Source organism: Trachypithecus francoisi, unplaced genomic scaffold, assembly GCF_009764315.1.
Source record: "Trachypithecus francoisi isolate TF-2019V2 unplaced genomic scaffold, Tfra_2.0 Lachesis_group13, whole genome shotgun sequence".
Lineage (NCBI taxonomy): Eukaryota > Metazoa > Chordata > Mammalia > Primates > Cercopithecidae > Trachypithecus > Trachypithecus francoisi.
Genome location: NW_022681458.1, coordinates 54,325,196 through 54,348,828, shown reverse-complemented (window position 1 = coordinate 54,348,828; position 23,633 = coordinate 54,325,196). Strand labels below are relative to the sequence as shown.

The window sequence follows — 23,633 nt, the reverse complement described above, 5'->3', positions numbered from 1 at the left end:
ATTTGTCCTTATGAAGAACTTCCATTGGGCTATTTCAGTCCTGTGTGTGTATACGTGTGTTGTCTGTATGTAGAGGTGTGTGTGTGTGTGTGTGCATTTACATGTGCATGTGTTTTAACCATTTGGGACAAGTCAATGTTGTGTCTGCTAGTATAAAATAATACCAATATGGGGCTCTTAAGCAGCTGGGCTTTATCACCTCACTCAGAATGACTTGTCAAAACTTGACACCAGACCACCCAACCAAGACAAAACAAAACAAAACCAACCAACTAAACAGAAACACAAACCTGATATGTGGTATGTGAAAAACATCAGTCCATCATCTAAAATTATTGGTTAAGCAACTCAAATAATGTATTGGCCTGTAATATTGCATATATTTTGTTTTAACTCTATTTTATAAAAATTATTTGTAGGCAAACATGTTCTTTGAAAAAATGGAAGTAAATGTACTAGTGTAAATGTACAGAATATTCAATACACATTTCAAACTTAAATTTCTACAAAAATCATCATCATAAAACATATCTTAGGTGAATTCTATCTCTACAAGATGTAGAGCACCAGTTGGTGAGAAAAAGGGAAAGGCAAATACATAAAGAAAATAAAAGAAAAGGAAGTATTGAGAAATCTAGCTGTATATTTATTTATTTTTTATCTATAGTCTTTGTAACTAACCATTCCTGGTAATGCTGTGGTTGGCACTCAAAATAAAGATCCAATAATTGTTTGAAAAAAAGATGTGGTTTGGTCACTTTTTGCTGTGTATGTATGAGAAAGAGAAAAAGAGACAGAAAGAAAAAGAAGACAGAAGGACAGTCTTACCTGGTTTATTTCCTACTAGAATAGGAGTGATGGAATCAACATTATTAAATACACACAAATTAACAAACTGAAAAATCTTTTAGATGTATGAGGGGCAGAATTTTGGAAAAAATAGAACTATTTTGTACAGTAATGCTAGTAGTGTTTGTGAAGTCTACTATCTATCTTTTTAGGCCTAAACTATCATTCCCAAAAAACCTTATTTGAAGTCATAACTTCTTTAGTTTCACTCCACCTTATGCCTACAGCACAAATAGGCCGAATACGCCTTTTGTACGAGCCTTCTAACAGCACATTATCACACTAGATCAAGTTAGGTCTGTTGTTTTCTTTTCTTTTTTATCTTCCCCACTGAAGGTAAAAGCTATTTGAGGGCATTGCTTTTTTAATCATTGGGATTCCCCAAGGGATTGTCTGGTATTCATTTATCTTCATTAAGTTTTTTAATGAATAAATAAATGAAATAATTATCCATTACAAAAATGCATCCATAGTGATGATAATTAACATTGTTTTAATACTTTATGAAGTCTGATCACAGTAAAACCCACATATATTTAGGGAGAATAAAGACTGGTTAAGATCATTTGTTTTGTCCATTTGTAAAGTAAATAAGGAAAAGCACTTGAACTACTCAAAGGAAGTGTTTTCTCCCACTTTTGAAAAAAACAAGCAAAAAATTAGTAGGCAATAATAATATTGTGGTAGTTAAAATGGGAACATTGTAAACAATTTCAAATGAATTATTGCTTTTAACTCAGAAATAATGCATATTCAAAATTTTAGGAGTGCATTTTTGCCTATTAATCTTAGAAATTTGTGCTGACATTGACTTTCATATTATGAGAGAAAGACTTCAATTTTAATAATAAAAGAATGAAAAGTCTTTGGGCATAAGGTAAGGACTGCTGTGCAGTGAAAGATAAATATACAAAGCATTGATACTAAATCTTTCTTCAGCAACAAGTACATATTTAGGTAACATACTGCATCTAAAAAATTCAAATAGCACTACATCGAATATGAATAAACCCAGGTTCTAATTTTAACTAAACCTCGGGATTACAGAGGAGATTGAATTGAGGCTGGTTCCAGCAGCAACAGGTGTGATTCTAAGACTTCTTCTGCATGGTGCATTAAGCTTTGCTAATGTTCCCACCTCTATATATTAACTTTGTTTCTGTTACTAAGCAAACTCTACATAGTTTGAGCAAAATCACACCATTTATCTTTTGGAGGCCTCGGATTATTTTTATTTCATTTGTAAAATAAGTTACTAGACTAGATTCTCAAGGTCCTTTTTGTTCTTTAATTCTATCATTCTGAGGGGGAAAATGTCATTATTATTACATCCAGGACATATATATTAATGCAAATGCATTAAGTATTGAAAGCCAAAGTTAAAATATAGAAAATCTTTTCTGGTTAATTTACTTCAAATATACATGAAACAAAACATTACAGTTTGCAACACAGCACTCTTTTCATGTTTATTTATATATTTATGAAACATTTTTGGATTTTGTTTTCAGCTAGGGTGATGGAGATGGTTTTCAGCTAGGGTGATGGAAGATGGCATATCATGAATAGGATGTCAGTCAGATGTCATTTTTTAGCCAAGATTCACATATATACTTTGAGTTTAGGCACTATTATATTATGAAAAATGAAAGGTTATGTTTTCAGTCTCTTCCAGGCTTGGCAGCTAATAATTACAACTCCTCTTAATGCAAAGTGAATTTTAAATAAAATCAGTATGACATGCTGCTGCCTACATTAAGAAGTGAGTGGTGGTTTAAAATGTGGCCATGCATTTATACTTTTTAAATATAAAGTTATTTTTATAATTAAGAATGGAGTAGGGTTGCCTACTATTGAGAAATTCAGAAATCTTCTTAGACAAAAATTTGCAAATTAACTTTCTTAGGCAAATTAACTTTCTAATTACATGACTTTCCCATACTCACATCCTAATAAAACCTGGTAGACAAAAGATTCCAACCTAGAAATAAAATATGTACATAAATAAAATATTTGTTATGTTGCTGTCCCAATTTAGATATGATGCTTTCCTTTCCTCCTGTTAGATGACAGGTAATGATATCCAATACGAAATTTTCACTATAGTAATGCCTAACATTTTTTGAGTGTTGTGTGCCAGAAAATGTTCGGAGTTCTCCTCATTCCAATGTTTCAAGTAATAGTCACATATAGGATATAAAATGAAATATAATATTATTATCCACATTTTATTTATGTAGATAATGAGGTTAGAGGAGTAAAATAATTTGCCCAAGTTACATAGATGCAGAGAAAGCCTCAGTTTACATCATAGCTTAACACAATACAGCCTCAATCAATGTCCAGCTCCATAATTAGAAGCAAATTTCCAGTCTTTGCAAATGCCAAATAACTCTCACTTCCCTTAAGATGTAAATGTGACCAAAGCAATTCTGGATTTCCCTCTCTGGTATTTTACATCTACTGAAATACAAATCACAGTTTTTTGTGTGTCAGTCCTTGTGCTGTCAACATACAAGTTATAGTTTAAATAAAGAGGATTATTTCAAGGTCAGGCCACTAACAATTACTTTGCAGAGTTTTTCTATCAGAATTGCCAAATGAAAAATCATTTCTATTTTTTGCAAGGGACTTATTTCCCCTAGGTTTGTCTTTTTGACACGTAAATTACAATGTCTTTTATTATAATCTTATCTCATTATCTTGCTTTTCTCATATGGGAGGGAAGATATAATTAAATTAACTGGTAAAATATATAACAGTTATAGGTAGAGCAACAGTCAGGTAAAAAGAGTGATTCACTTACAAAGTTTAAAATATAACAGCTGATAATTATCATATATAATTACATATGATATTAAATAAAACAATGAATGTTTCAGTCTCGTTGAAATTCTCAGATGTAAGTGCTATGCCCATGTGATGTTCACTCTTTTTTTTCCCTGTCTTTTGTCTTTGCCCATGTTACCTCTTCTATCTAGAATTCTCTTTCTCTCCCTCTGTCTCTTTTTCTCCTACTTTTTCTTTAAGGACAAGCTTAGATTTCCCCTCTCCCTGGAACTTCTATTTCGATAACCTGAAGTATTCCAGCTTTCTTTGATAATTCCTTCCCTGAAAATGTAGAGAGATAAATCCTTATATACAAATAAATTGAATGCTTACTATGCTTATTTTGTCTTCCTCACCAAATTGTAGGTTTGCAGAGAACAAAGCATATTTATGATCCATAGCAACTATAATAGTACTAGTTGAGAGAAAACAATCAACAAAACATATTTATGATCCATAGTAACTATAATAGTACTAGTCGAGAGAAAACAATCAATAAAAACTAATTAGTTATTGATATATGTGGAATTAGTCACCAAAGGACAAATATTTTGAGATGTCCTAGACTTTAAAACCTGAAAGCTATTTACAGTATTTAAATATTCCATTTTGTATTAGACTAAGCCTTAGAGCCTTGAGGCTTGAGTCAAGTCTCACTCTTCACACTTGTATCTTCAACCTGCTATTTTTTTTTAAAGTTTCAAAATAGTGTATCAAACAGAGGCTGCCCTTAGCTTGAATAATTCAGATAATAGTCTATGATTTAAATTCCAGATACAGGCATATATTTTGTGAAGCTCAGCTTCATACAATAAACATGAGATTTTTTGTGTGAAACCAGAAGGAGTTACAATTAGAGGGAGACAGTAATCATTTCGCTTAAATATTTAACTTCATAGATGGGGAAAGAAAAGAGTCAGAGAGATAAGTGAATTTGCGAAGGTTGCCCAAGTCAGATGCCATAGTAAGACTGCTGCTCATGCTCTTGAGTCCCCTTTTCAGTACTCGGTTCCATGTCTACCCTGTGGACCATTTCTCTTGTCTTTGGACCACTTCAAGAGAAAAATCATGAACATTCCACACAGACTATGAATTTTAAAAGAAATGACACCCACTCAAGCTATCCTGACTAGCAGAAATAGGAAACGTAAGAATGTTTCTGAAAATCAGGAAAGATTTAGAGCAGTATCTCACACAGACTGAAACTCAGTTCTAAAACTGGAAGGATACAGGAAGACCTTCTCTCAGTAACTTCACTCTCATTAAACCTGTGCCATTACTGTTCCAGATCCCTGTTCCTCCTCTGCGTCTCTGTCCTCAATCCCTCTTGTTAGAAAGGTGCTAATTCTCTCCACTCAGGATGTAATTCTTTACTACACCCCCTACTCCTCTGGCTTATCCTTCTATCTGTTTCTTCCTGTCCTTGTCGCAATACCTCATGATATTTAATGGCCCTAATTCTGTATCCTTTATCCTATGTTTTGACACTGATTCTACATCTTAGCATTTATCTAGGTATCCCATTTCATGATCCATCACTAAATAATTTTTTCCTAATTAAAATTTTGAAAGAGATTTAAACTGGCTCAATTCATCCTTGTAACACTAAATTATATCATGGGTCATTTGCTACCTTATAGATTGCTGCTGTTGGATAAGTTATCTGTTTGACTAAACAATGATAGTAATGTGTGAGGCTCTTTCACCTAAAAACTCCTCAGGTGTAGCAGATAATGTTATCAGCATAGTTAGCACATACAATCATGAACAAGAATCAATGTAATAGTATTTAGAGTAGTGTCTTATTTATAGTTATATAGAGATATTAAGTTATTACCATTTCTGGATACAGTTTATCTTAATTTTTTGAAGATTACCTCAACTGTCTTTTTTCTCCATGTGCTTTCAGTACATTTCTTTCAGTATTTCTAGGGAGATCTGAATTCAAGAAGTAAAAAGGGTACTGTTTAAAAGAAAGTTTGGTTAGCAAGTTTTCCAACTATTAAAGCTTTCATGAGTAATTGAAGTTGATTTTTATTTCATGCAATTCTTTCTTCTATCACACACTAGACAAAATAATGAATCTTTTATTATTCTCTTTTATGTAAGTTGGAAGGATAATGCACCAGAAAAAAGTATTTAAATCCCATTAAACCCTGTGGCCCCACGTACTTCCCCCCGCCCTCCCCCCCGCTCACACCAGCACACACACACACACACACACACGCACTTTGAGCTTCTTGAGACTACCTTAACCATGCTCTCATCCCAAAGTACAAAGGTACGGATTATCAAGACCCACATGCACCTCTGTCTTGAGCCATAGTACCTTATGATCCCCTGATCCCACCTTCAACTCTTCTTCATCCTTAACATTCTTCCCCTGTGGGCCATGGAACTGATATTACACCCACCCACCAGCAAACTTTAACTTAGCTCAAACCAGTTTATTCCTTACAAAGAAATTCTACTTGGTTTAGTCAACACTTTCCTCCACTGTCTAAAACAGTCTTTCAAACCTTCTGTCCTTTCTACAAAACCTCAACACCCACTCCATTTTTCCTTTCTCTCTCAACAGCCAGTGCTTCAAAACAAAACAGAGGTTTACAGAATGTAGCTCCCTCACTTGCATATTTCGACACCTATAAGCCTATCAGAATCAGTGTTCTTTTTTTTTCTTTCTTTTTCAACTTGTAAAGTAGAGCAGGTATCTCTTCACTTCTGTAAAACAGATTGCCATTGCTGACTTGCACCTCATTTCCTCCAATTTGGTAAAAAATTGAATATCTGTGATGTCTTTTAATACATTCAAATTCTTCCACTCAAATGGATCCCCCATTAATATTTTAAAATGTTCATGTCACTCTCATTCAAAAACAAAACTCTTCTTTCTACCCTATAGATTCTCCCACATCCACCACTGTACCCTGTTTTCTCACTTTACAAAACCAAAATCTCAAAATAACTCTTTATTCTTGTTTTCACCCTTACTTCTTAACCCATTTCCCTCTGATTTTTGTTGCTCAGTGCTAAACCACATATTTTCTTGTCAGCTACTGAAAATACAGGTTTGCCAGTGTAATAAGACAAAGACCAGAGTCTTTAACAAGTCATCCAACCCTGCTTAGTGTGGTCCCTGCATTTCCACAGCCTCACCTGACACAGCTCTCTCCCTTGCCTTCTGCCCTCCGTTCCTTTCCATAGAATGCATTTGCATATGTTTTTCTCACCTCCAGTCTTTCCCTAGTCGATTAGGACTCAAATTTCAGATATCAAGTGAGTAAAATACCACTTCATCTGGGGAACCATCCTTAATCCTCCAGATTAGGTCATCTTCTTCCTTCATAGGACTATCTCAACTTGTCATTTTAAATTTGTATGAATATTTGATTAATACCTGTCTCCCCTATTATAATTTCACAAGGGCTTGCAACTAATCTTTTATTCACCATTACTTCCCAACACCCAGCCAAATGTTAGGCACATACCAGTAGCTCAACAAGCATTTGTTGAATGTGTGAATGAAGTTAAACTTTTCTGAGGTACAGGATGACATTTAATAATTTCACTGCAGATTATGCTTTGGACAGTTGCTGTCTTCAATGGTGTATGCAATCATGGCACTAAACTTATATTTCTATAAAGTCTCATATTTTGTAACAAATTTCTTTTGTGTACAGTTATTTGAGCCTAGTATTTTAGAAAGAAAATATCAAGGCGGGGTGCGGTGGCTCAAGCCTGTAATCTCAGCACTTTGGGAGGCCGAGACGGGCGGATCACAAGGTCAGGAAATCGAGACCATCCTGGCTAACACGGTGAAACCCCGTCTCTACTAAAAAATACAAAAAACTAGCCAGGCGAGGTGGCGGGCGCCTGTAGTCCCAGCTACTCGGGAGGCTGAGGCAGGAGAATGGCGTGAACCCGGGAGGCGGAGCTTGCAGTGAACCGAGATCCGGCCACTGCACTCCAGCCTGGGCCACAGAGCGAGGCTCCGTCTCAAAAAAAAAAAAAAGAAAGAAAGAAAATATCAGAAAATAAATATTTCATAAATATCTTCTGACAGATGTTTAGATCTTAATAACGTTTCCTTTATTAATCCAGAGAGAAATCCTGACACCCTACTAAGGTTATTCCCTGAATCAAAGCAAATATATTTGAAAGGCTGACCCAGTGGAGGGAGAAAAAAAATGACTTGATGTTGTAAACACTTTCCCAGGGAGACCAAGGCTATTATCCATCATTATTTGGTAAAGGGAGTCAATTAACTGCATTCACATGTAAAAGATTTCTTTACAAAAAGCTCACAAGGACTGTTCCAGTGTTGGAAGAAAGAAAGGGAAGAAGAAGGAAAGACTTCAGACCTCTAACCGAGAGTAATTGTGAACATTTTATGTGCTCTGAATTAATTTATTCATGCTCTCTTTAAAATGTAATTGCTACTTATTTTTAGAAAAAAGCAAGTTCTATATTTCTACAAAATATTACACGGTACAATGTGACTATAGAGAGCACAGAGAAAAGGAGAATGGAATAAAAATGATAAAAAACTGCATTTATAACAATTATTTTTCTTGGTGTGGATATTTTTTAACTCTGGTTGGAATATAATTATCTCACTCCACTGTACAGTTATTAAATTACTTAATTTATTTCATTAAAATTTTCCTGGTAGCTTTTCTGAGATGTGAGAATTTATACATAAATTACAAAAAAATTAAAATCTTTTCTTATTTATCCCAAGAGAAAAAACAAAACCAGCCATAGAAGGGGGTTTTATTATTTACTATTAATTTCTGTACAGAGCAGAGGACTCTAGTGCAAGGTTAAAGCAAATACATTTATTTATTTCTGCAACAGGCATTTAGGCTTCTGTATCATGGTAATGTTTTAAAGGAAAGATATGTAGTACATAATATAATTTTACGAACATCATATTTCTATGCATCCTACTGGTAAAACTGAGAGCTTCAGGTGATAGGATAAAAGGGATATAGAATATATGAAAAGTCCACACTAAGTAAATGCTTCGACAAATGCTTCCTAAATGTTAGGACTTTTGCTAAAAGCTGTGCTTACATGCCTGGCTTTTGAACTTCTCACATGAAAAGGGATTTTGAAAGAAGCTTAGCAGATAGTGAGTGTAGCCAAGGCAACTCACAAAATGTGTCTGTGGGCAAGCAGATTTGCCTTCAGACCATGATTAGCAAACAAAATAAAACAAACATTTAAAAGGTGGCATGCTTGAAAAATATCAAAACACAAAAGAATCAGAGGAAAAATATACATCTGAAGTGTACTTCATAATACAGAAATGTCATATAAACTTTTGTGGTATCTAACAATGTTTGCAACACGGAATTCTGCCAGTGTGTCAGTGGTGGACCTGACCAGCCGTCTGGAAAAACCTGCTAAATATGATGACATCAAAAAGGTGGTGAACCAGGCATTGGAGGGCCTCTTCAAGGATATCCTGGGCTACACTGAGCACCAGGCTGTCTCCTCCAACTTCCACAGCAACATCCACTCTTCCACCTTCAATGCTGGGGCTGGCATTGCTCTCAACGACCACTTTGTCAAGCTCATTTCCTGGTATGACAATGAATTTGGCTACACCAACAGGGTGGTGGACCTCATGGTCCACATGGCCTCCAAAAAGTAAGACCCCTGGACCACCAGCCCCAGCAAGAGCACGAGAGGAAGAGAGAGGCCCTCATTGCTGGGGAGTCCCTGCCACACTCAGTCCCCCACCACACTGAGAATCTCCCCTCCTCACAGTTTCCATGAAGACCCCCTGAAGATGGAGGGGCCTAGGGAATCCCACCTCGTCATGTACCATCAATAAAGCCCTTGTGCTCAGCCAATAATAATAATAATAATAATAATAATATAGGTATAAAGTATTACTGAAAAATGCTAAGAGAGTGGATGTTGTTTGTAGCACAAAATACAATTCTACTAGGTAATGTGTACATTAATTGGCTAGACTTAGTCATTTCACAATCTATAGATACAACCAAACCTTATGTTGTACATAATAAATGTGTATAATTTTATCGGTCAATTAAAAATCATAATAAATTTACTAATGGTAATATAATAAAGTAACATTTAAGCAGGACATTCAGCACTTATAATTTCTGTGTGTAAGTATCTAAAATTTTTCATCTTGAATGATACAGAGTTACCATGTCATACTGAATGACACAAAATATCTTCTGTATTCCTGATTTCCCTGTTATCTTAGTAATAGATCTAAACAGGTACAAGAGTGTCCCTGTTTCTTTCACCTAAATGAAACTTATTAAACACAGATAACATTACATACATGAAAAAAGAGAAAAAATACTAATATTGGGAAATGTAAAGAAGAGCTAGAAATAAGATATTAAAAGACCTTGTATTTTATTAAAAACTCTTGCAAATGAGGGACGGTCTAAAATTTTGAGTCTTCTAGTAGATCAAGTTACCAAGTGTATGGTCTGTAGTATGAAACTAACGAATTTCTAGGAAGAAGTGCTAATATACTCTCAACTAACTGCAAAAGATCATGTAGGATTCTCTCAAAGAGAACATTCTGTAATTCAATGTATATGTTTCCCATGTGAATTTCAATAATAAAAAATGTGGCAAGTTGCAAAGGGCTGTTTCTTATGTTCATCAGTAAAGACCTATAATCAGGCATAAAAAAGTATTCTATAGCAATTAAATATAATGTGGTCCTTCAATCTGTTGATTTGACTTCACCTAGGAATAAACTTTGAATTATCTGAAAAAGTAAATGCACTAAATATCCTTTGAGTAACCCTGACTGTATACTCTTTCTCTCAGAAGAGATTTTTGGTAAATATATATTTGATAAATACAATCCTTGATGAATAATGAGGGTGAAGCTCTCTTACTGGAACAAGACTGAAAACTTTTTGTCTGAAAATAAAGGCCACTTATTTTCCATACTCAAGTGATTTTTAAAATGTATTCCCAAGACATTTTTGAAAACTAATATATAGATGAAAAAACGAATTGATGTTTCAAAGGTATACTCACAGTAGCATGGTTAACAACTACAACTATGACAAAAAACAACAAACAAACAAACAAAAAACAAACCCATAAACACACAAAGGAAAGAAAAGAAATACTAAAAGCATCAATGGAACCCAGCAAAGCTACTTTTGGAATAGCTTGCCGAATAAACATCTTGTGACGTTTATGCTGGTGAAGTTTATTATTGTATAAGACTTCAATTGATTTCAATCCAAATCAAATATAGATTTAAAATATTTGATGAAATATATGCCTATGTTATAGATAATGTCTGCTTATTTATTTTCCAATTTAAGCATAACTATTAATAAATTTTAAAACAATTTTAACATGACTTTGACCTGTAATGAACAACTACAGAACCTGAAAGATGATTAAAGATTCAGTAGTAGCATAAGTAATATTTGTGGTAAAATACTGACTTAAAAATAATGTAAACTACATTAAAGCTATTTAAATAGGACATGGGAGTCGGGGAAGACACAAGGTCTAAATACTTTTCAATATTTTGTCTTACAGAAATATTTTTATATTGAAATAATTATATTTAAATTTAGATTTTGTGATTAAAGTTAATTTAAAGTTATGAACTATAAAACCACCATAGGAAAGAGGATAATGTTTCGATAGTTACTTGTTAATGTCACAGTTTATAAAATAAAAAGTAACCCACAGTATAGGATTTCTCACATTTACAAAGTGTCAAGTGTTTACTTCTTTATCAATATCGCCTACATTTTCATTATTTAACATCTTTGCCCAGTTCCCACTGTAATCAAGTGGACTTCCATGCAGGCAAGTTAGTGCCCAGCTTAGTTTGAGGTTAAATGTAAAAAGCTTTGACGGTTTCAGTTCTCAGAGTTCTCTTGCAGATGCCTTTGTTCTGACCTTTCACCCACCCACTAAAAATTTGGAATTATCCATGCTAATCCTGGAATTCTGGTCATTAAAAGAAAAAAAATTGTGTATATCATTCTCTGCATCAATTTCAAAAGTTATTCTTCACACCAATATTTAGAGATGCAGTTGAAGCTTAAAAATATTCAATTGGGAATATAATTTTATAAAAATATAGCATTCTAAAAGGAATCGAGAATCATGTAAAATTTAACCTATTTTTACAGATCTATAAGCCCATATAAAATATTTAGTTTTCTGTGTACATTCCCTTATCTATTTAATGACACCGTATTGCGCTTATTTTGTCTTTTTCCTTCATTAGCCTATATAGTCTTCATGAGAGTAAATGAAATGAATCATGTCTTAAATATCGACTTCTATTGTTATTTTGAATCTTCCTAAGGGTATAGATCAAGGTTTATTCATTCTTACCTTACCTTCTGTTTTAGCATTTAAGACAGTTCATAGTAGACATTGGAAGATTGGTTAAATTGCTATTTAAATAACCTAGAATACAATTGTTTAAGTAATTTACCAACCTTTGCAAAGCTGAATTATAGTTGTGTATTCTGTCAGTATTACATAATATTAAGGTTCAGAGATGTGTTTTTTTCTTTATTCAGCTTTTCCTATATTCTAGAAAATTTCACCTTGTTCATAATCATTTCTTAGAAACTCTTGGTTTTTTTTGTTTGTTTTGTTTTTTTTTGTTTTAGATGGAGTCTTGCTCTGTCACCGGGCTGGAGTGCAGTGGCGCAATCTCGGCTCACTGCAACCTCTTCCTCCCAGTCTCGAGCTATTCCCCTGCCTCAGCCTCCCGAGTACCTGGGACTACCGGCACGTGCCACCATGCCTGGCAAATTTTTTTAAAAAATTTTTTATTTTAGTAGAGACGGGGTTTCACCATGTTGGCCAGAATGGTCTCGATCTCCTGACCTCGTGATCCGCCTGCCTCGGCCTCCCAAAATGCTGAGATTACAGGCAAGAGCCACCAGGCCCAGCTGATATTATGGACTAAATTGTGTCTGTCCCCAAATTAGATATTTAAGTTCTAACCCTCAATGTGGTTATATTCGGGCATGACACACTTAAAAAGTGATTATGATTAATGAAGTAATAAGTGCATATCCTTAATCTAATATGACTGATGTCTTCATAAGAAAAGGAAGAGATGTCAGGGATATGCAAACACCCCTGTGAAGATGCAATAAGAAGGTGACCGCCTGCAAATAGAGAAGAGAGGCCTGAGGAGAATCCACACCTGCCAACATCTTGATCTTGGACTTCCAGTTTCCAGAACTGTTAGAAAATAAATTTCAGTTGTCTAAGTCTTCTAGTCTACAGCTTTCATTATGGCAGCCCTTGCAAATTAATACAGTTAGTTTGGGCCAGCTCACAGAACTTAACTCTAAAGTGAAAGCTGGCGAAAAAATTTCAAAATTTTACAAATGAAATTTTTAAAATTATCTAATTTTAAACACTTCCTTATTTTTGAGCAGGCCATTTTTTCAAAGATAAAAGCAAAGAAATATATTTTAATTTACAGAAGAGCAACTTATGTTAACTGAAGAAAATGCTTACTGAATGTGAAGTTAAAGTAAAATGTGTTAAAAGAGACTTCCTTAAATTATTTTAGCTAGAAGCATAAATCTGCCTCTAAACATTCTATGATAGCATAATGAATATAAATAGCATATTATGCCATTATAAATAGCAGTTTTAAATGATATGATTAATAACTGTTAGTTCTGGAGCCATATGTTAATCTTTGTGGAAGCAGAAGCTGGCTCATATACTGACAACCTCTGTTTGCCCTACTAATAATTCAACCCCTAGTTGTATTGTCACATTGAACTACAAGTTCCTAACAGAAATTACTCCAGAATCTAGGAAATGAAACAGATGCTAAAATTTCAAAAAAGGCTTCAGAACAAGAACATTTAAAAAATCATTTTCATGTAGTGCTTAGAATAAATCGAATCTGCTGGTATTTCATGTGCTTAAGCGATCATAGCTTTCCCAGCCAGTGAGTATCTTTAAAAGAGAGGTTTCTGTCTTTCATATCACGTGTTATTTTGATTAAAGTAATCATTTAATAAACTAGATCTGGAAGAAGTCAAAGTTCTTTTATAAGATTATGACATAATATTAATAATTAACATCTTAGAAAAATCTCTTATTTATTGAACCACTGTTGTTTTTCAAAGAATAAGGAAAACATTATGATAAACCTCATTAAAGGTATACTTTATATAGTCTAATAGTTATAATTATATTTCTTCTTCTTCTGTATTTTTTTCAAAAGAAATTTTTTTTTAAGTTTTTTAAAAGAACACATTAAAGCCAGTTATAAATTCTTGTCCACTACTGCCAGGAAAAACAATAAATCAATACGGCCTCATGCAACTTATTTGGAAGTCCAAAATCAATGGTAAATATTATAATATGAATTTACATTTCAGAAAAATATATGTTCAAGTACATTGTGAGTTAAAAAAAGAATTTTGAAATATGCATGTAAGAGATGTACTCTTCTGAGAGTAGAGGTGTGGGGAAGGCTAGGTTCAGAACAGAGGAAGAAAGTAAATTTTTAATATCTAGTCTTGGTTTGTTTACACACAAATACAGTAATAATCCACGTCTAGAGTTTTATTTTCCAATAGATTTAACATATCTGAATATTGGATACTTTGCGTGAGTTTTGTGAAAAGATTGAGTTAAAGATTTCAACGCCATTTGAGAATTTCCTTTGAACACACTAACGGGTATCTGTGAATACTGGCTTATTATATCATGGCTGATTTATAAGAATTTACATGTTGCCTTTCTTAGCTGGAACTGTATGTGCCAGGAATAGGTTAATCCTTAGGGTTACATAGATCAGCAGCAAGACTTCCCATGTGGAAGTAGCTATATTCATCTTTCCCATCTGAAAATAACTTTATTAGAAAATATCACATATCTTCTGACTGCCAGGTGACTCATAGGAAAGTACAAGATACCTGAAATCAGCTACATAATCCTATAGTTCATGCACTATTTTCAAACACTTTGAAACTTACTGTTGGTAAGTAAATGTTTATCTGAATTATATCTAAATCATCTCTTCCATAATTACTCTTGTGATTGAAACTTTGTTAGGCCTCAGAAGCCTCGGGATATCAAAATAACTCATAAATTCCTATACCTCAGAACATCTGCACCTCAGAACATGAGACTTCCAGCATCCTGGAAAGTTCAAGGCGTTTCTTAACCTCTCTAAAGGGATGGTCTGCCAGCCAGTCTCTTTCATAGGACCACCATAGATCATTCTTTCTCTAACATTCTGACTTAATTTGTCCATGACTTCTGCCTTTATAGTCAACTGGAGTGCCTTTACTCTGGCTACTATGTACTATTTTATGTTGACACTATCTCCTGATGCTCTCAAAGTCATCATCTCTTGGGGTGCCAGAGTCCTGCTACATTCTCGGCACAACTGGTGAAAAATGGCCTTCAAGTTTACCCTATGCTGTGCTGCCATCTGGGCCCTATAGCAGCACAATTCCTGTCAAGAGTTTTATTAACTCCCTCATGAAAACACCATTTTCATATTCAGCTCTCTAGAAGCTCCAAACCAGTTCAGTGTCCAGTAAGCATAGACACCATGCCACCCTTTGAGCCTTTACATTCTCATTGTCACAAATTGGGTCTCCCAAACAAAAGAAAACCATCCAACTTTCTTTGTCCTTCTTCCACAAAATTCAGTGCTTCTTGGCACATTATTTCAAGCATACAGATGACAGCAGGAGTGTAGTAGGAAGTGGACAAAAGGAAGGATATTTAGACCAAGTATTTTATCCTGGTTCCACCGTATGAATAAAAGGAAAGTCGACATTGTCAGGAATTCACTGATGCGGTGTTAAAAAATCTATTACCAAAAGATCAAAGGTAGATAGCAGGAAATAAGATAAAGGACTGACACCCAATTGTATCCACAGGTCAAGTGTTTTTATTACCAAAATTCCAATTAAAAAATTAGTGTTTCTAGAAAATAGATACTTATATCTGGGTTCAGGCAGATTAAAAAATCAATGAGTTTTAAAAATTGCATTTAATGAACAGAGTGCTTTATGTTTTTTTGTTTGCTTTACTAATGTGCCAGTTTGATGTCCCTGATAACAAGTCCAGCTTGATAGCCCTGCTAACAAATCCAGCTTCATCTAGTACAATAGAATATATTTTTTCTCAATTCTTTTCCATTTACTATCTGCTCAGTTTCTTAAGTTAGAAAATGACTTGACTAATTCAATGGACAATGGATTGGATATGAATCTAAAATGAGGCAGTTTCCTGAAGCCCAGACTTAACTGTATGCGACTTTTTTGCTTTGGGGCATTGTGAAACAGAAGATTTCTCAAATTTGTCTAATAATAGTGAGGCTCTTATAGTAAATATCACAGAATGCTTTGTTAAATTTGAAGTTCAACATATAAGAACATGTAGAACATGTCCAGAAGAACACATTAATGTCCAGAAGACCCTACCTAATCTTGTCTCCTAAAGTTATCAGCAACATGCTGATATCTTTATATCTGATATCTTTATCAGCATGTTGCTGATAAATTTAAGAGACAAGATTAGGTAGTTTGTGGACATTTTATGGAATAGTCAATACAAATCTATTGAAGAGAAATGGTATAATTCTGGTTGTGACACTAGATTACTATTCTGTTTCTTTTAATTTTCTTGCTTCTCAATTTTTAATCTAAAATATGAGGGAGGTGTATTAAAAAGATAAAAGGATCTTTGTAATCCTAAGAAGCTATGAAGATAGTCTATTAGAAGATTTAAATATAGGGATTTTGAAAGCTTGTGTTCAGATATGGCATTAAAGTAATAAAGTTCCAATAGAGAAAAGGAATTACAATTCACATTACAATATTTAGATAGGACTGTAAGAAAAATAAATGGCTCTTCCTTATTTCACAATAAAAATTTCAGACGAATTTGACCTTCAAAGATATAAGTCTGAACAATAATAATAGAATATAATAGAAAAATTGTTCTGACTGCAAAGAAATAGACCTTTCCCAACAGTCACTTCAAAATGCAAACCAGAATGTATGGTCTATATTGTTTTTAATTTAATGTATCTATGTTAACAAGCATACTTCTTCCTCTTCATTTTCATTGCATAAATTTTTACTTGGAATGCTTTTGAAGCGAAACTAATGTGCTTCAAATTTACTTGTATGTATGTTTTTTTCACCAACTGTACATATGACTGTAATTTCCCACCAAATATGGTATCAAATATGTAGAATCTGAGATGTTATAAAAGCATTCAAAATCATATTTTCCTCATAAAGAAAACACAAAATTGACCTTAATAGGATATTGTTGAGGAATATTTTAATTATCTGGCTATAAAGATAAATTCTACGGTTTCCTAGGATTTAAAAAACTTACTCTAAAGTATTTTGCATCTGTGTGTGTGTGTGTGACAGTGTTGGAAGTGACAGGGAAACCTATGTCCTATGTGTCAAGGTATTGTTTTCTGGATCATTTATTGACATATCTGAAGGCTTGGGAAAAAATTTAGGATAAATAGAGAATAATGAACTTTTTCAGAAATAACTAAGCTTACTCCATGCAATAGAATCCCAAATGATTTGAAGTTAGACTTTATTATCAGTTATACAGTAAATGTGATAAATAAGTTCACCCTGTGAGATATAAAAAATAAAAAACTTCAGCATGACCATAATTTTTTTTTATAGATAAGGGGCTCTCATGCCTAAAGCCTGGTTAACAATAGCCACATCTGATTTCAAAATATAGATATGCCCAATGAGGTAGTTCTTTACATTGGGAATTGCTGGTTAGGTGTTGGTTACCCAATTTCTCTTATTTAAGGGTTAATAGATATTTGATGCCATATAGACAAAACATTGGAAGAAGTTTCAAATTCTATCTGGAGATAGGTGTCATATAAAACACCCTAAAAAAAAAAAAAAAAAAAAGAATGGTTTAAAAGGCTTGCTCGAGTTAACTAAAGATTGGCAGACCCATTCGCCAGGCTTATTGAAACAAGCTTTACCCTCCTTTAAATGCAGGGTCTGTTTCTCATTGGCAGGAATGTTTTAGATTCAGCATATTAAAAGCTGCAGATATTTGTGTTGGGTTTTCCTTTGTGAGATATCTACAGCAATGTGAGACAGCGAGTACATTTAGCCACAGGAGGAACTTCCCGTAAAATCATAGTAAATGACTGTGCTTTTCTTATAAGCCACACCCTTCCTAGGCATTTCTCAAATACTTTACATAGAAATTTGCTCACTTTAACAAAAATCAATAAATGCAACTAGCATTTCATTTGTTTTCATTAACTAGTAGAAATAGCAGTAATATATTGTTAATTGTATTAGCAGGACCCTATACCTTAATGCGACAAGTCAAAAGGCATCTGGCCATTCACAAGTATTGTGACTGATGGATTAATATCGACAAAAAAATTGGATAATCTTGGAAGAGCATAAAGATGTTCAGTTTACAAAGAGCTGGCTGAAAATTGAGAAGAACTGGCAGATTTGAAACCGTGACAGGTATAAATGAATTGTGGTATGGCCTAATTAACAATTTTACTTCATCATATTCATACTGGAGTCTACATAATTTGGGAAGAGGAAATATTTTGTCAAAATTGATATATCCCATAAAATATAACTAACATACTTTGCAAGGAAGCTTAAGGAAGGCCTGGGAGACAAAAAGGACAACAAATATAACAATAATAATATTTAAGTGCAATAAAGTTTTTATAATGTCATTTTTCTTAAAGTGGTTTTCTACATAGGGGAAATCAACACTGCATTGACTATTAGACTTAGTTTGGGGGTCTAATGGACTCTTCCTGAAATTTAGACTGAGGGATCAGATTATTAATGGTAGATCTAAATCTGTCTCAAGGAACAGTATTTGGACTCCAGTAAAACCTCTTCAGATACTCTCTGTTTAACTGATTGCTTGTTTCAAAGGTCGATTCATTTTGGAAAAAGATTATGGATTTTTCTCACATTTTATGACAACATAAATGTTGACAACTTATGTTTTTGTTAATGTATAATATTATTTTTTATCAAAAAAGCAAGCTATTTGCTAATAGTCATGTCACAAATATAATTATTATACATAGAATTATACATAGAATTACCCAGTTTCAATGGACCTTTCTTAACTTCCTGATAATTTATTATCCTTTAAAACACAAGAGAAACCCATTTGGTATCTTCCACCTATAGCTTGAAAGTCTTATATTTATTTGCTTATTAGTAGTACGTTTCCATTTGATACATATAATATCAGATTGCATTATTCTAGATCCAATTTTTCCTTCTGTAAGTGAAGTTTATGAGATAAGATTAGTTGTTCTAGTCACAAATGCATTGTACAATGAAAAGCATGACATTATAACTCACCATATTTTCATGATAAGAAAAAATTGTATGCATATTTATTGATAAACGTATTTTAAGTGTATTCCTTATAGTGGAGGAAATGCAATGATGAATGAAACACTCTAGTAAAGAGCAATGTGCTCCAAGTTTTTCTGTTGACACCTTGTGTAAAATAATTTTGAAAAAACATCACCCATTTCAACTGACAGATCAGTTGCAAAGCATGTAACTTTTGGCACATTTTAAATGTTGACATTCTAAACTATAACTGTTACATCATTTTAAAAAAATTCACAGTAAAACATAAATATAAAAGCAATTCAATATCTACCACATTCATTTAAAATAAATGAATGAGTTCTTCACAGCAGTTGGAAATGATAGATCATTTCTTTCTCTCCTTGAAATCATATCCCAGTCCACTATCCACCCTTCATCTTAAAGAATTTTATTCTATTAAAATGTATTTTTATATTTTAAATTATTTTTAGTGATACCGTGAAAGAGAGCCAGGAAAACTCATTATACAGAAAAAAAAGGGAATAAAGGTAGCAAGGAGCAAGAAAGAAGATAAAGTGACATAGAAATAGATCATTAGATGAGCAGGTAACACTTTAAAATTTGTGATGTTATAGTGTCTGTCTTTTTTTTTTTTTTTTTTGCAGATGTGTGCATTGGTGTGAAGTAAATCTCTTCCAATCTTCTCTCATGAAAATCTTTACCCTGCTCTAAAATTTTTGCAACAAAATTTGTACATAGATTAAAATTTTATTTTAAAAAAATCCTGTCCAAATGGCAGCAAATGAATGCTTTTAAAAAGTTCTTCCAGATTGCATTACCACCATAACTTTTATAAAAAATAATGGCAATAATTATCATGTTGATAATAATAGTAGCTAACACATCTGGAAGGCTTACTAAGTTTCAAGCACTAATCTATACATTACCTATTTATACCTCTACTTGTAGCTATCTATTTATATAGTGTCCACCAAATCTGGAAATACAAATGATATATAATAAATGATTCACTTATATATATTAGATTGTAATACTTTTAAAAAGTAATATTTGATTTTCTAGACTTTACGGTCACCTTACAACAATCATGTAAGGTAGGTACTATGATTAACCCAGCTTTACCAATGAGGGACCTGAAGCTCAGTCGGTTTATTAACTTTAACACATGATTAAAAATTGATTAATTCAAGGGTTGAATCATGCAGTCTGGCTTTAATGTTTACACTCAAGATCAAAATGCATTATTATAGACTTTGAGATATAATTTGATTCTTAATCCATCTTAAACACAAGTAAAATTTTATTTGCCCTATATTATTTAATGAGATGAAGAAGGGGGAAGCTGACATGTCCTTTTGAAAGGAGGCTTGGCAAACATCAATGTACCCACCATCCTCGTCCCCGTGTTTGTGGCCTAGGAGATCGTTACGCTTTGCAAAAATGCTCTCTAGTAAGATTCAGAATGGGTAATACAACACTTGTGTTTTTTGGTGTGGGGAGGGAGACGTAGGTAAAAGAGAAGAAGGAAGATTGTGAAGAGAGAAGTGGAAAAGGATAACTAGCTGGAAGCTTGTACCTTCGAAGTTTTCACTGGCAGATCAGTTTTAGGAAGGAGATCAAATCGAGTTTGAGGATTAGGAAATTGATTTCTGTAAAACAAGCTGTTTCTGCCTATGTGGTAAGAGTACGGATAACTCACTTCGTAGATCCTTGGTCTAGGGAAAGGAGTAACACATAGTAAATGGGGAAACTCAATTCTACCAAAAATGAAAATGTTGTTGCATTTGAGAACCATTATGGTGGGCAATGTAGTAAAAAAGATAAACAAGACACTTATCCTAATTTAATGTAAAACAAATTTGTAAAGAAAAAAATGATAACTAAAGAATTTCATGAAGGTAATATCATCACTGCATATAATATGCTTTCTACTAAATTTCAATGGCAGTTTATGTTTACCTACTTACATATTAAATAATTGCTATTACATTGGCATCATAATTCCTCTTATGAGAGGAACTGTTCTTTCTGATAAATTAAAAATCCACTTAGAGTAGAGCAGACTCTTGGTCATAAATGTTATCAGGTGCTCAAATGTCAGGGGAAGAAGTCTCCTCTCCATGAACCAAATTAGGAAATGCGTTACTTTTACTCGTGCAACAGAAGCTGGAAAATGAGTGACAAAAGGAAAGAATGGGTAAAGATAGAATAAAGTCAAAGAGATAGAGAGAGGTCAGAATAGATTATTGGGAGAAATAACTGACATCTAAAAATGGTCATTTATACTATTGATTTGAAGTTGTTTACATTGGTGGTATGTGAACCTCTCCCATATCTGCTACCGTGTAAATCTTTAGTGAAGTCTACTATCTGTGTGAGTGAAATTTTTTACAGAGATCGACAAATTACAGGATCAATGCAAGGCAGAACAACTTTATTCACTAAAGAAGAGTCTGATTAAGGGCAAATTAACAAGGACATTGCAGGGAAGCATATTCATATTCTACCATTTTACAGAAAGAATAATAATATGAAAATCTTTTAGTGATGAAGGAGTTACTGGTAGACTTTCATGGCACTTAAGATGAGACCCTCAAGGCACATGATCAAGTACGATTACCAATACTTACTTATTTAAGCCAGTGCCATATTTAGGTCCCAGCTTTATTTTGCTGCGGTACATGTAAGTTAACATAAATGACAAGTCACGCTGACCTCATTTGTTTGAATTTTAACTACTTTAATTGGAAACACTGGTGATTACACAAGAAAATGAGAATAAGTATTTTGTAAACATTCTGTTATAAAAATGAATGTTTTGAATCTTTAATTATGACTTGCAAGTCATTAATTGTGTCTCTCATACACATGGGAGTATACCTAATTTGAACTCTGAGCAATAGGACAGTGTGCTTTAAAATTTTAAAGAGATGATAAAATAATCATTCATAAAATTGATTTATTAAGCACACTTCAAAACACTATAAGTATAACTTTTCTGGAGTATTTTCATATAATTTACAAATACATTTTTTAGTTTATATGATATGTTAAATATTATTTCAATTTTAGCTGGATTAAAATTTAAATGCAAAAATTGAGCTATTAAATGATTACAAATTTATAAGTTAATATCTTTACTATTTTGGAGTCTGAAAGAACTTTCCACAAGATTACTAAACTTTACCAATAACTAGAAATAGATACTTCTGTTGCCAAAATTCAAACTAGCCAGAGACATTTCTCCTTATATTTGTTTATTTCCCACTTCTTACCCATCTGTCAAGTTTCAGTCAGCTGTATGATTATATAAATAAAACCATGCAAAAAAACAAACAAACAAACAAACAAACCCTTGTAGTTAGAGGAATTGAACTACTACAAATCACATAGCTGGTTACAAAGAACTTCAGATATTTTATTTTTAGCTCTTATCTTTAGGTCAGAGAGTTATAGGCAGCTATTTCAGAATCTTAAAGCCGGAATGGACCTGAGAAATCTTAAAGAAAAATCTTCTCATTTTAGAGACACAAATTAGGAGCTCAAGAGGCTTTTGTGATTTGCTTTATATTCCACGGCAGTGGTAGAAGAGCTAAGACCGGGAACCCCCTCTCCTAAGTCTCTGTTCGGTACTTCTTTTATTATGTTAAAATGGAAACATATATAATTCAAACTAATATGAGGGCAAACTGCAATCATAGTTCTCATTTACATTTTTAATTTCCATAAAGAAAATTTTTTTCTACCTCTGTCTTGCTGCAATTGAAGTGAATTTACACCTTAAACTGCACTATTAGAACAAAAAGCAACTCAAATGGCAGCCATTATCTTCTCACAGAAAATCTTTCCAATGCTCTACAAGTTCTGTGAGACCAGGCTAATGAAGAGAATGCACCTTTAAACTTGGACCTTTCATTTTCAGTTACTTCCAATGTATCTTCTTCAAACTCTCAAACAGATGTTATAATTTATAAGTTGAAAAACACACTTGGAAAAAATATAGTGTATTCCTCTCAGCATTCACATGAAGACATGACTGATACACACAGATAGTGGGAGGCCAAATCTAGTTCTTCCCTAGTAAGTGAATTTTCTCCCATCGTGCTCTCTTTCCTATGTTTCTTTATTAAGCAAACTTTGGGCCTTTTGAAAGTTGATCTGGTATTACTTCACATAAAAACCATCAGGAAGAAAAATCCAGCTGTCAGATATAAGTAGGCATTTTGAGCATTCAAACCTTGCTCTAAGGAACAGTGAGTCATGTGAAATGCAATGTGCAAAGGAAGCTGACACATGAAAGGACAGCACAACAATGATGAGTTCCCAAAGACATGCTGTGGGAGAAAGAACAATTATAGAGGATCTATTTTTGGGCCCAGCAGTATGAACTGGGAATTTTAAAATCACAGCTTAAGTACAGAAGGAGGAATGATGTCACCCAGTTTTAAATTTAAAAGAAAATAATTTAGTAGCCTTTAGTTTTAATTTAGGTTATTACCATTTATTATGATGATACATTATTGAATTGTCAAATTTCTGCAGTCTAAAAAC

At 33.4% G+C, this 23,633-nt stretch overlaps 2 protein-coding genes across 4 annotated transcripts in view; one reads left to right on the top strand and one right to left on the bottom strand.

The window, feature by feature from the left end:
- Nucleotides 1–23,633, bottom strand: part of CALCRL (calcitonin receptor like receptor) — a 106,188-nt gene that overhangs the window by 63,619 nt on the left and 18,936 nt on the right. Inside the window, exon 3 of one of the 3 annotated variants that reach the window (XM_033230923.1) lies at nt 5,556–5,616. The exons of the other annotated variants lie outside the window; for them this stretch is intronic. The gene's annotated coding sequence lies outside the window, so the exon portion shown is untranslated. The remainder of the gene's footprint in view (nt 1–5,555; nt 5,617–23,633) is intronic. 3 annotated transcript variants of the gene reach the window in all.
- Nucleotides 9,020–9,445, top strand: LOC117094186 (glyceraldehyde-3-phosphate dehydrogenase-like). Its single transcript, XM_033229402.1, has one exon. It carries the CDS (start codon nt 9,020–9,022, stop codon nt 9,335–9,337), a length of 318 nt encoding a protein of 105 aa, XP_033085293.1. The 3' UTR covers nt 9,338–9,445.